The 13486-nt window shown below is 55.8% G+C and overlaps 1 protein-coding gene across 1 annotated transcript; it reads right to left on the minus strand.

Moving 5' to 3' along the window:
* Positions 1-3581: 3581 nt before the first annotated feature.
* Positions 3582-5339, minus strand: PVALEF (parvalbumin like EF-hand containing). The gene is made up of 4 exons (XM_030922513.1): positions 5237-5339; positions 4878-5013; positions 4491-4606; positions 3582-3628 (listed from the first exon to the last, which is right to left on the minus strand). Exons 1-4 carry the CDS (start codon positions 5337-5339, stop codon positions 3582-3584), a joined length of 402 nt encoding a protein of 133 aa, XP_030778373.1.
* Positions 5340-13486: the final 8147 nt, after the last annotated feature.

Here is a 13486-nt window from a genome sequence, read left to right on the forward strand (position 1 = left end):
TGTGTTGACCAGGTTGGTCTCAAACTCCTGGGTTCAAGTGATCACCCCACCCTGGCCTCCCAAAGTTGAATTACAGGCGTGAACCACCATACCCAGCCTGTTGGTTTTTAATTCAAATTTTAGATGAAGGGACTGGTACCGAGTATCATTCCTGTCTCTGCGCTGCCCTCCAGCTGCGTGGCCTCAAGTGTTGTGCTGATGAGAAGCGTTTTCCTGAGAGGCTGAAACGTTGAGGAGAGGGCCTGTCTGCCGGGCGGCTTCCCCTGGACCCGGGTGCCCGGGGAAGGGGGCTGAGATGACGTTTCTCTTCCCATCTTCCCATGTGGGGAGTGGAGTGCGGGAGGCTGGGAGTGCAGTGGGCAGGGGCAGCTCTGCTCCAGGGGCAGCTGTGAGGCCCCAGCCTTCCGGGAAAGGCCCTGGGTCAAACCTGGTGCCCTGAGCCTTCCAGCTCCTTCTGCTCCAGGTAGTTCTAGTGCCCAACAGACGGCAACACAGAGGTAGGCTTCACCCAGCAAGACACTGTGGAGGTCCCCAGGGGGTTGGAGGGGTCTCTGAGTCACGGTGGGGGGCACCCTGAGTCTCACCATTGAGAAAGCCGGACTCCCTTCCCCCAGCTGGGTCACTTCCCTGTCTTGGTTGGTGGGCTGTTGGGGGTCGGGGGAGGGCTTCGGGGCGGGGGCCAGACCCTAGAAACACAAATGGAGTCTGCCTGGGTTTCATTCCACCCCGTCTGGCTCGCCGCCCTCATGGGCTCCATTCTTTCCCTGGCAGAGCCTGCTTCTTTGAGACAGTTCACATCATCAACCAAATCATCTAAGGCATCTGTCGATGCCAGGCCTAGAATTTGGGGTACAGCAATTCTCCTGCCTCCGCCTGCCAAGTAGCTGGGACTACAGGTTACCACACCCAACCCCTCGAGGGGCTTATGTTCCAGCAGGGGAGACGGAAAGAACGCGAGAAACCTAATATTTCACAATGCCCACCTTTATTTCTGCCCCTCCTGCAAGCTTCCTTTTTTGTTCTTTTTCTAACTTCTTGGGAAGGATACTTAGGATGTTGATTCCCAGGCCCTTTTCCCTTGGAGTCTGTGCATCTAAGACTGTGAATTCCCCAAGGCACCGTTTGAGCGGCAGCCACAAGTTGACGTGTTGTATTTTCATTCTTCTCTGGTGCAAACCATTTTCAAATTTGCAGGGTGGTCCCTTTGAACCGTAGGCTGTTTAGAACCGCGCTGCTTTTTTTATCTTTTAAATTTCTAACTTAGCTTCTGTGTGGTCAGAGAATGTTCCATATTATTTCAGTCCTTTGACTTGATTGCATCTCACTTTAGGGCCCAGCGTTTGGACAATTTTGGTAAATGCTTTACATATTTAAAAATAATGTGCGTTCTGCAGAGACAGGGGTTTCACCATGTTGGCCAGGCTGGTCTTGAACTCCTGACCTCAGGTGATCCGCCCGCCTCAGCCTCCCAAAGTGCTGGGATGACAGGTGTGAGCCACCGTACCCGGCCCCTTCTTTTTATTTTCAAACTTTCTAAGGCCTCTTTGGGCACAGCACGAAAGCTGCCCTGGACAGTTCAAAACCAGGTTTGGCCGGTGTTGGGCTGGATCTGGCCCTGGGACTGACTTTTGCCAGCCCCCTGTCTGGTGGGCTCACTGTGGCTCTGGCTGACAGGGAGGAGAGGGGCTGATGCTGGGCTCTTCACTGACTGTGAGGGCAGCCTCCAGTTGGTGAGGTCGGGTCGGGTTCTCTGCTGTTCTTACTCCCACTGGGTAGCCCATAGCAGCTGCAGCCAAAGCCCCTCCTCCCGGACAGGCCCTGGACAGCAGGAGGCTGCCCGGCGCCCTCTCAGTCCTGCTGCTGACTGGCAGATGCCCAGTGGGGCAGCCTATGCCGCCTGCACTCACCTCTCTGAGCTCCCCTGCTCTGGATCTTAGCACCCATGATTTGTTTGCTCATAATAAACGCATACACACATGAATGTCATAGTGTATTAGGGGACGGGGAGTGCTTTGGGTAAAAGATCTGGTCCAGGGGGACGCAGGATGCTGGCGAGGGTGAGTGAAATATCAAACAGAGCAGGTAAAGACAACCTCGGGATGCGACATTTGCAGAAAGCATCGAAGGAGGAGATGGTCTGCCTCGCAGCTGGATGTCTAGGCAATGGCATGCCAGGCTGAGGGCTGGAGGCGCGAAGGCCCCAGGGCAGGGTGGCGCCTGGCTGAGGAGGCAAGGGGGCCACGTGGCTGCATCAGGAGGGGCAGGACCTGGGGGTCTTAGGTCAGAGGGAAAGTGGGAGCCAGAGTACGTGAGGCCTCTAGCGTCACCCTGTGTGAGAGGAGAGCCCTGGGAGGGTTCCGAGAGGGAGCCCTCCAGACACCAAGTTGAGGAAGGCCCTTCAGAGGGTAGAGGTGGAGAGACCAACCAGGGGGCTGTGGTGGTTGCCCAGGCGAGAGTGACGGTGGCCAGGGTGGTGTGGGCAGTGGGCTCTGTGTGTATTTCGTGATGGAGCCTATAGTTACCTGCGGGTGGGCCGTGAGGATGGCGTGTGGATCAGCCTCACTCTTGCTGCCGCGACAAGCAGACCCTGCCATTGCCACACTCGCCTCTGGAGCAGCTCTGTTCTCGCTGCCGTAAGCCCAGCAAGGGTTCCCCTGATGGGCAGGTGTTTTCCCTTCTGGGGTGAGCCGGGACTCAGGCTCCCAAGACCCTCAGTGCCACCAGCCCAGAGGGCCTGGAGTCCCGTGTGGCCAGTGAGCAGCTGGAGGCCAACATCCACATCCCCAAATGGCACCAAGGGGGTCCAGGCTCCTGCTACTCACAGGACCTCAGGGCTGGGAACTGCCAGGGCCAGGGGCCCTTAAGCCACCAGATGAGGGGCTTGGGGCAGGCGAGTGTGGGTGGAACAGGGGACCAAGGACTGGGCTGGGGTCCCGCTGGAAGCACTCAGTGGGGAGAGGAGCACCATCCAGGGAGACACACAGCCAGGAGATAGAAGGGCCCAGCCCGGGAGCCTGAGCAGGCAGGAGATGGGGGCAGAGGGTCTGCCGGGTGCTTCAGCCTGGAACAAGGCCCCTGCCAGTGGCACCCAGGGGCTGCAGGTGTCCCCCTACTGTGTCCAGGTATGAACTGGGAGTGTGTGGCCCCGGCCAGGCCCATTGCAGATTGGAAGGGGGCTCTTCAAGGGTTTGGGCCCACAGAGCACCGTGTACCCTGCTGACCGGAGGCCCAGCTGGATGGAATCTTGCTGCAGGGTCGCCCTTGGGGGCTTCCCACAGCCAGGTGGGGCTGAGGGATGGGAGAAAGCATCTTCCTTCCCCCACCCACACGCACACCCTGCCCCCCAGCCTTTGTCACCTATGGCCTTGATCCTGCCCCCACCCCAGTTCACACCAGTATCCCCAACAGACACACCAGGCTGCGTCATTCATTTAATGCTGCTTTTCTTCCATTTTCCAGCAAAAGCTGGGTCCGCCCTCATAGCTGCCTCCTCTTACCAGCCCCAACGGCTTCTGCCCAGGTGCGTGGCCACCCTGAGTTACCCGATGGGAGCCCTCGGCTGGCCAGGGCTGGTCACGGTGCTACTTCTTCTTTGGAATTTTCTCCTTTTTGATCAATTCAGAAAATTCTAGAGCAGGAGATCAATTTCTAGTTAGTGCCCCTGTTTTGTGTCCCCCAATCCCTGTAAGCCCTTTAACTCTCAAAGGAGGCAGAGGGAGTGTGCCTGGAGTACACAGTCCAGGGGTTCCCGTCCCCAAGCCCTTGAGCAGGGACCAGGCCTCCAGCCTGTCTGGCCGGGGCCCCACGCCGGAGCTGTTTGCCCTGGGCCCGGCTGCTTGGTCATGATGAGTTGACCTGGGCTGGGGACGGGGGGCTTGCAATGGCCTGGGTCTCTGCAGAGACTCTCTGGAATTCCCACCAGACTCTCTGAGAGCAGGTGCTCCTCCTATGATCATCTAGTGGGGAAACTGAGGCACGGAGCAGCTGGGGGGCCTGGGTTCTGAGGGGGCTAGGCTGCCCGCCAAGCCTTGTGGTTCCCCACAAGCCAGGTTTGCTGGGGTTTCCAGACCCAGGCAGATAAGGACAGGGCCCATGGCTGGGCAGGGGGTGTCTGGAGGCCCAGTCCACCTCGTGTGCCCTCTGCCCTCCAGGCCTGTGGCCAGCCACTGGGGGGTGAGACTTCAGGGCAGCCATGGAGAGCCTCAAAGACCGTGGGCCCCCGAGAAGACGGCATCCCTGAGCCCAGAGACCCCATACCCGCTGGCTCCGCCGCAGCTGGCCTTCCCAAAGCCCTCCCGGCCGCCTCTCTGCAGTGGGGCCCTTGGCCCAGGGGAGAGCCCCTCGGCTCCCGGCCCAGCCTAGAGCCCTGAGCCTGGATTTCCTCATCTGTGAGTTGGGTGCTGGTGCCCTCGGGGTGAGGCCATGGGCAAGGGTCGCGGCCTAGCAGGGGAAGGAGGGTCCTGAGGATACCCTGGCTGTGCTGCCCCCACCTTCGTAGTTGATCCTCCCGTCCCCGTCTGTGTCCGCCGCCTGGATTATGGCCTCAGCCTCCTCGTCTGTCAGTGGGGCAGTGGGCCTGCTGCTGGGGATGATGGACAGGATGTACCTGGGGCCGAGGGGGCTCGAGTCAGTGCCAACGGGCTTCCAACCGGTGCCCAGTGGCTCACAAGCTGTTCACCCCCCACTTTGTAGGCAAGGACACTTCGGGCCGGGAGCCTGGGCCTGTGGGCCTCCTGGGCCTCTAGCCGGTTCTGGCCCAGCCCTGCCAGCTACAAGGCTAGCCGGGACCCGGTGGGGGAAAGCCAGGTCTGCCAGGTGGGCATTTGGTGTGGTCTGGGTGGCTTGGGCCCCACCCCTCCTCGGCCGCCTGCTATTACTTGATCTCATTCCACTCAATGAAGCCGCTCCTGTCCTTGTCCAGGGCCTGGAAGGCCTTGCGGATGGCTTCGTCCAACTGGCCTGAGGCGTGGAACTTGCGCACGTGCTCAAAGAACTTGAGGTAGTTGAAGGATCCTGGGGCAACCAGGCTGGGCTCACGGAGGGGCTGACCTCACTCCAGCCAGGCCTCCAGGGAAGACCCCGCCCTGGGATGGGGGCTGCCAGGTCCTGCACCCCCATGTCCCTGCCCGCCGCAGGTCCTGGGGTCCTGGACCCGTCAGCCCCGAAAAAGGGGTGAGGTCTCCTGCCCACAGCTGGGCTGGATGGGTGGGGCTGTGCTGGGCAGGGCATGCTGTACCATAGTGTCTCATGTCCGTGGGCAGCAGCTCAATGTCCTTGTCTGATAGGGACGTGCCCATGGTCAAGGCCATCTTCTTCATCTGGGAGAGGTCCTCGTCCATCCTGGTCCTGGGGTGGATAGGGAGTCAGTTCATGGGGTGCACGCATGGATTGGGGGTGCTACTTGGGCCAGAGCAGACGTAGACGCTGCGTGGTGCTGGGTCCTGCCGTAAAGTGGGAACAATGACAGGCGTCACAGTGTTGGCGTCGTGGCAGGGCCCCTGAGACAGGCTGGGGTCCCAGCCAGGCAGGTGGGGGTCTGGGCACAGGCAGAGGGGCCAGCGGGAGGGGCCGGGCCACCCTGTGCCCCCCACGGCAGCACCTTGTGACCTGCTGGGCTCTCGGGTTGCTGTCCCCAGCAGGGGTTGGGTTCTGGGGCTCAGCACAGCAGCTATCTCAGAGCGCAAGGGGCAGCAGGTGTCCCAGGCTTCTTGGCCTTCTTGAAAGTTCACGGGGTGGTAGAGCCTTCTGGAATGCTCTTGCTGCCAGGAGGGGCGGCCTGTGTTCTCAAATGGGGCTGAGCAGTGGCCAGAGGCATCTCTGCTCTCCTCTGGATAGACAGGCCATAGGTCAAGGGTTGCAACCCAACCCTGGTGCCCCAGGGGTGTGAGGGGTGCCAGCTGCAGCCCCTGGACCAGGTTCTGCTCCCCAACCCATGGTGCTTCCAGGCTGCCATGTGATATGGGGAGACACCTGCCCCTTCATGAAGGCTGTGCGAGGAGCCAGGAGGGAAGGGAGATGGTGGGGAATGGGCTTGTCCGCTGCTGTGGGGCTGGAGCTGGGCCCCCAAGGCCCCTGCAGTGGCTGATTCCCCCAGCCAGCAGGGTGGTGGTGAGCGGGCATGTGGGGCAGGCCTGGGCCTCCAAGGCCCTCAGGAGAGGCCCTGCCCCACTTCATTCAGAGCTGGAACTCTGGTTCCCCGCCTCCAACCCTGGAATCTTGGGGCCCCGTTCTGGAAGAGAGGACACCTGCCTATCACTTGGGGCCCCAGGCCCAATGTCACCTCCTTTACAGAGGAGGGGCTGGGCCAAATTCCACGCTAAATATGGCTGAGCCAGAAACCAGTGTCCCATCTACCGAGCGCTGGGGGCGCCCCTGGGCTGGGCTCGTTCACCACCCCCAATCCCACTGCTCTCAGGGGTCCCCCAACAAAGGCAGGGGAGCCTGAGATCCAGGCTGGAGACAGGGTGGAGGCAGGCCTGGAGCTCCAGGCTGCTGGTTTATTTATAGCTCCTGCATCCCCAGCCCGGGCTGCAGTTTAACGGGATCCAAGTGAGCCAGGATGTCCTGCGGGGGGAGGCTGCGGGTTACCACACGAGCTCTCCTTAGGCCCTGCCTGGACTCGGGGGCTGCCCTCAGTGCCGGGAAAGGCCCTGCTGAAAGGCCTCTTTTCCCCCACTCCCTTTACCCACCCTCCACAGCTGGAGTTCCTGGACCCTCCAGGCTGGGCTAAGACCCCTCAGAGCACACACCTCCCCAGCATTGCTACATCTGGGTTGCCCCGCCCGGGGCCACTCCGGACCTTCCATTCTTGGAGGCTGTGGTCTGCCCACAGCAACTAGCCTCTGCCACCCAGTCACCAAGGGCAGATGCTGAGATGAGAGAGGCCTCTCGGGGGAACAGGTGATGGAGGCAGTGGGATCCCTCTGGGTCAGAGGCAGGGCACGGGGACCAGAGCCGGCTCTGTGTGCCTGCTGGAGTCTGGGGGCCAGAGGCCTTGGACCTGCTGCCCTGCCAGCCCCATCCCATCTCCGTCCCCACTCAGAGCCTGGGGGCCTAGGGGCAGAGTGAGCAGGTCCAGCTCCCTATGCAGAGGCCCCAGCTCTCAGCCGCCTCTTGTAGCCGTGCCCACAGAGGCTCGCGCCAGCACACGCATGCACGTACATGTGCCCCACAGGACCAGGCACATGCAGCTGTCTCCCATCCGGGGGCCCCCTTGGGGCTCATAGTGGTGATACCGGCAGGAAGGGTCATTCCTTCTCTTTCCACTTCCTTTCCCCACCTCCCCTGGGCTCCCTGGGGTCTCCCAGGGCCACCCTTGTCCTGTGGATGAAGAGGAGGCCCCCAAGTTCCCACCATCCAGCTCGGATAACCTCAGCTGCCAGGGACCCACACCCCCTCCTTGGCAGGGCTTACCTCTGCCTGGCTTCTTTTGAGAGTTCTGGAAGGTGGGTCAGGCTGGGGTGCGGAGAGGCCCAGGGGCTCCAGCTTTTATACCTGCATATCTGTTTACATCTTGGGGCTGCAGCTGTCCTCGCCCCTCCCTGGCACTCCAGCCTGGCACAGGCAGCTCCCAGGGGCTCACAGGCACTTGGTGTGTCCACACTGGGCTGGGCAGACTGACCCTTAACCGCGCCTGGCCTCCCTAAACCTGGAGTGGAGTTAGGGAGGAGCAGAGGGCACCAGTGAGCCGGTGAACGGGTGACCGAGGCCAGCTGGGCAGACAGCAGCTGGAAACCTGAGGTCAGAGGGGCTGAGGGACCTGCCCAAGGTCACGGGGCTGGAACCCAAGCCTCAGGTCGCCTCAGGTCTCCAGTGCAGTGGATTGTACACAGTGGGAGGGGCTGCGGGCAGTGCGTGGGTGCAGGGAGATTGAGGCTGGGGACCCTGTCCCCCCAGCTCTGGTGCAGGAAACAGACTGCAGGGCCAGGCACGTGAGTAGGGTTTGAAGGGTCAACCAAGTGGGTGCTGCAGCCCAGGCTCGAGGCTTGGGCCGGCGGGAAGGGGCACAGCACAGCCTGCAGGCTGGTGGGAGTGGGGTGGCTCCAGGCTCCTACGGGACAAAGCTTATCCAGGCCAGGTCCTCCTCACAAACCACGGTGCCTCCCCTGCTGGGGGGCAGGGAGGGCCAGGGTGATCCCTGGCTGACTCTGAATATACCAGGGGCACGGTCCCCTTCTGCCAGGGAGGGTGGTGCTGGCAGCCCCGCCCCGTGGGGTGGTCATGTTGGGCATGGCAGGTCTGTGGGCAAGCCAGGGACGATGCTGTCTGCCGGGGTAGGGGGCCTGGCTTTCTACTGGAGGCCACGGGACTGCCCAGGCCTCTTACATAGGCCGTGGTAGCCTGCTCATTTTGGAGGTGTGAGGGTATTGTCCCCATGAAGGTGACAGTCATGATATGTGACAGGTGACAATGAATGTAATAACAGTGTCATCTGCCATTGGCAGGGCCCCAGGGGTCTTGGACTGCCACAGCAGCCTCTTGAGGGAGGCTCCACTATCCTTCTTCGAGAGACCCCAGGAGCTGAGGAGACGAACACGGTTCCATGTGGTCCCCAAGGGGGCTGCAGGGCCCATCCCAGCCAGGTATAGAGGTCGGGGCCACCTGGAGCCTCAGGTCGAATATCAGGGAGATGTCCAGGCCGGGACAGGGAAGGGGACACTGGTGGATCCTCCCAGGTCACTTTCCTGAAGGGCTGAGCCCTCCCTAGACCCCGCAGCAATTAGTGGCCAGTTAAATTCTTGCCCAACTTTGGCCTTTAAATGAATGTGATTGTTTTAATTAGGATGGTTGAAATATTATCTGTAATAACTTTTGGATGAGATGAAGCAATTAGGTTTATTACAGAACATTTGGAATATGCAAGCGGACACGATGGAGATAAAGGCACCTGCAGAACACACGTTTGATGCTGGAGAATGTCCAGCCTCGGCGGGTACCTTTTCCTCCATTTCCTCTGTGCTTTTCTTCTTTCTCGTTTGCCTTTTTATCATGATAAAGTTCACATAGCATAAATTTACCATCTTTGCCTTTTTAAATTGTTATTATTGATACAGTGTCTTACTCTATCACCCTATCACCCAGGCTGGGGTACAATAGCACAATCTCGGCCCTGCAACCTCCACCTCCCAGGTTCAAGCAATTTTCCTGTCTCAGGCTCCCAAGTAGCTGGAATTACAGGTGCATGCTGCCACGCCTGGCTAATTTCTGTATTTTTAGTAGAGACTGGGTTTCACCATGTTGACCAGGCTGGTCTTGAACTCCTGACCTCAGGTGATCTGCCTACCTTGGCCTCCCAAAGTGCTGGGATTACAGGCGTGAGCCACTGCGTCCAGCTCTCGTTGTAGCTCTGATTTCCATTTGCCTCATGATTAGTGATGGTGGGCATCTTCTCATGGGCTTACTAGGCAGTTGATATCTTCTTTGGATAAATGTCTATTCAAGTCCTTTGCCCATTTTTGAACTGAATTTTTTTATTTGTGATTAAGTTTTAGGAGTTCTTCATATATTCTCTCTAAATTTCTAGTTATTAATCTATTTTCGGATATATGATTTGCAAATATTTTCTGCCATTCTTTGGGTTGCCTTGTTAGTCTGTTGATAGTTTCTTTCGACCCACAAGTTTTTTTAATTATCATGAAATCAAAATTGTCTATTTTTTTCTTTTGTTGACCGTGCCTTTACTGTCATATCCAAGCAATCTTGTCAAATCCCATGTCATGAGGCTTTTGCTCTGTTTGCTTTTAAGAGTTTCATGTTTTACATTTAGGTCTTTGATCCATTTTGAGTTATTTTCATATACGGTGTTAGGTAAGGGTCCAATTTCATTATTTTGCATGTGGACATCTAGTTTTCCCAGCACGATTTGTTGAAAGACTGTTTTTCCCCATGGAATGGTCTTGGCACTCTTGTGAACAATCGTTGGACCATATTATACGAAGGTTTATTTCTGGCTCTCTGTTCTTTTTTTATTTATTTATTTTTTTGAGACGGAGTCTCGCTCTGTCGCCCAGGCTGGACTGCAGTGGCTGGATCTCAGCTCACTGCAAGCTCCGTCTCCTGGGTTTATACCATTCTCCTGCCTCAGCCTCCCGAGTAGCTTGGACTACAGGTGCCTGCCACCACGCCTGGCTAGTTTATTATATATATATTTTTTTTTTAGTAGAGACGGGGTTTCACCGTGTTAGCCAGGATGGTCTCGATCTCCTGACCTCGTGATCCGCCCGTCTCGGCCTCCCAAAGTGCTGGGATTACAGGCTTGAGCCACCGCGCCCGGCCCTGGGCTCTCTGTTCTATTCCATTGGTCTATATGTCTGTCTGCCTGTGAGTACCATACCATTTTGATTTATGTAGCTTTGTAGTGAGTTTTGAAATCAGGAATTATGAGTCTTCCAGCTTTGTTCTTCTTTTTCAAGATTGTTTTGGATATCTTGGGCCTCTTGAGATTCATATGAATTTTAGGATGGGCTTCCTATTTCTGCAAAAGTCACTGGGATTTAGATAGGGATCGTGTTGACTCTAGATCGCTTTGGGAAGTACTGACATCTTAACACTGTTAAATCTTTCAATCCATGAACATAGGATTCTATTTATTTTTGTGTTTCTATTTATTTATGTGTTCTTTAATTTCTTTCAGCAATATTTTGTAGTTTTCATTGTGCAAGTCTTTCACCTCCTTGGTTAAGTTAATTCCTAATTATTTTATTCTTTTTGATGGTACTATACATGGAATTGTTTTTGTCTTTTTTGGGCAAAATGGATAATCCTTTTAGATTATCCATTGGTAGTGTATAGAAATGCAACTGATACTTGGATGTTGACTTTGTATCTTGCTGCTTTGCTGATATCATTAATTAGCTCTAACAGATTTTTTGTGGAATATTTAAAATTCCTTACATATAACATCATATCATCTGCAAACAGAGGTAATTTTACATTTTTGTTTTTTCTTTATTTTGAGATTAAGTCTTGCTCTGTTGCTCAGGCTGGAGTGCAGTGGTGTGATCTTGGTTCACTGCAACCTCTGCCTCCCAGTTGCAAGAGATACTCCTGTCTCAGCCTCCCGAGTAGCTTGGACTACAGGCATAGGCCACCACACCCAGCTAATTTTTGTATTTTTAGTAGAGATGGGTTTTCACCATGTTGGCCAGGCTGGTCTCAAACTCCTGACCTCAGGTGATCCACCTGCCTTGGCCTCCCAAAGTGCTGGGATTACAGGCGTGAGCCACCGCACCCGGCCTTACTTTTTCCTTTCCAATGTGAATGCCTTTTATTTCTTTTTCTTGCTTGGTCCGACTGGAACCTCCAGTACTGTGTTGAATGGGAGTGGCGAGAGTGGACATGCTTTTCTTGTTCTCGATCTTAGAGGAAAAGTTTTCAGCCTTTCACCACTGAGTATGATGTTTGCTGTGGGCTTTTCATGGATGGTTTTTATCATGTTGAGGTAGTTTCCTTCTACTCATAGCTTGTTGAGCATTTTTATCATGAAAGGGTGTTGAAGTTTGTCAAATGCTTTTTCTGCATCAGTTGAGATGATCACGTTTTCTGTTCTTTCTTCGTGAGTGCAGTTTATCACACTGATCAAATTTTGTAGCTGGCCTGTCCTTGCATTCCAGGAATAAATCCCACTTGATCACGGTGTATAATCCTTTCCATATGCTGCTGAATTCAGTTTGCCAGCATTTGGTTGAGGATTTTTGCATCTGCGTCCATGAGGGAGGTTGGCCTGTATTTTTCTTTCCTTGTAGTCTCCTTGGCTTTGGTGTCAGGGTAATGCTGGCCTCATAGAGTGAGTTAGGAGTGGGTGAAATCAATTTTTTTGGAAAAGTTTGAGAAGAATTGGTGTTTTTTCTTTAAACGTTTGGTGGCATTCACCAGTGAGACTGTCAGGTCCTGGGCCTTTCTTTGATGGGAACCTTCTGATCACTGATTCAATCTCCTTACTAGTTACAGATCTATCCAGGTTTTCTGTTTCTTTGGGATTTAGTCTTGGTAGGTTTTGTGTGTCCTGGAATGTGTCCAATTCTCAGTGCTTTCCTATAGAGCAAGATATGATACAGGCCTGGCTTTCCAGCTGTGAGCTTGGACAAGCCACATGGTCGGTTCTCTCGGGGCATCTCTGTGTAACATGAGCTCCCACCCCACCTGCTGCCTCATGGGGGCTGTAGGGAGGAAGGCGAGGGTCCATGGAGATGGCCCACTGGGCCTGGCAGCATCTCCCATGACATACAGGCTGGCCAGGGTGTTTGAGAGGCCAGCAGAAGACACCAGACAACCTGGCTTCCTCCAGTGAGTGGCCAGGCCTGAGCAGCTGTCTGTCTCTGGGTCACTGCAGAGGCCAGGGAGCCACACCAGGGCCCGGCTCATGAAGCTCCTAAAATAAGGGCCCTGGAAGGAGAGGGCATCTCTGTGAGGCAGGTGGCTTTTGCAGGCACCTCTCCCCTTGCTGGCATCTCTCGTTGGGCAGGGCCTTTGTAGGGCTGTCACCACCGGGGTGAGACCAGAACAGGGATACATCAGCTAGGAGCTCCCCCAGCCACGGCCTATCGGGAAGGAGACGCTTCACTGTGCATTTGTTTTTTGATACCCCAATTACGACAGTGAAGAAGGCCTCACACTGCCTCTTCTCCACCTGAAACCACAGGTTTCCCTTCGTGCGGGTGTCTGCCCCTCTGATTCTTACGCAGAGCTGACATGACCGCAGTGTCTGCTTTCTTGGTGTCACACAACTCTGCAGTTATGATGGCAGATGGCTCCGTGTTGTGCCTGGGAGCTGAGGACAGTCCAGTGACTTTTTTTTTTTTTTTTTTTTTTTTTTTGAGATGGAGTCTCGCTCTGTTGCCCAGGCTGGAGTGCAATGTTGTGGTCTCGGCTCACTGCAACCTCTGCCTCCCGGCTTCAAGCCGTTCTCCTGCCTCAGCCTCCTGAGTAGCTGGGACTACAGGTGCCCACCACCACACCACGCCCAGCTAGTTTTTGTATTTTCACCATGTTGGCCGGGCTGATCTTGAACTCCTGACTCCAAGTGATCCTCCTGCCTCGGCCTCCCAAAGTGTTGGGATTACAGGCGTGAGCCACCACACCCAGCCCCAGCAACTTTCTTGACTGGCTGTCTGCTGCTGGACCAGGAGAAGCTTCAGGGTTTTTTGTCATTAGATATAACGTTGCAGTGAGTGTTTTTGTCCAAGAAGCCCCTCCCTTTCCTTGGCTACGTTCACAGTAGTGGAGTGAGTGGGTCAGAAGGTGGAAGAGTCCCTGGTCCTGCCATATTCTTCCCTGTAGGGTTCACCCTATAGCTTTCCCACTGTGCGGGGCTGTCCCGGGTGCCCCCCGCCCACACCTAACACTAATAACATTGCAGTCTGTCTCCAGCAAGCAGCCCTGACCTCAGGGTGTGGCTGGATAAACACACTGTGGTCCATCCACACAATGGAACTTAACTCAGCTGTAGAAAGGCATGTGGCACCGGCAGGCCAGAGCGAGGAGGAAC

The sequence above is a fragment of the Rhinopithecus roxellana genome, chromosome 19 (genome assembly GCF_007565055.1).
Source record: "Rhinopithecus roxellana isolate Shanxi Qingling chromosome 19, ASM756505v1, whole genome shotgun sequence".
Classification (NCBI taxonomy): Eukaryota; Metazoa; Chordata; class Mammalia; order Primates; family Cercopithecidae; genus Rhinopithecus; species Rhinopithecus roxellana.

What these genes read in the sequence shown, in the direction of transcription:
- PVALEF (XM_030922513.1), bottom strand. Translation starts at nt 5,339, where the DNA reads ATGGACGAGGACCTCTCCCAGATGAAGAAGATGGCCTTGACCATGGGC. An exon ending in CACGGACATGAGACACTATG is followed by an intron (nt 5,014 to 5,236) that starts GTACAGCATGCC and finishes TGGTTGCCCCAG; the next exon opens with GATCCTTCAACTACCTCAAG. An exon ending in CGGGAGGATCAACTACGAAG is followed by an intron (nt 3,629 to 4,490) that starts GTGGGGGCAGCA and finishes CTCCTGCTCTAG; the next exon opens with AATTTTCTGAATTGATCAAA.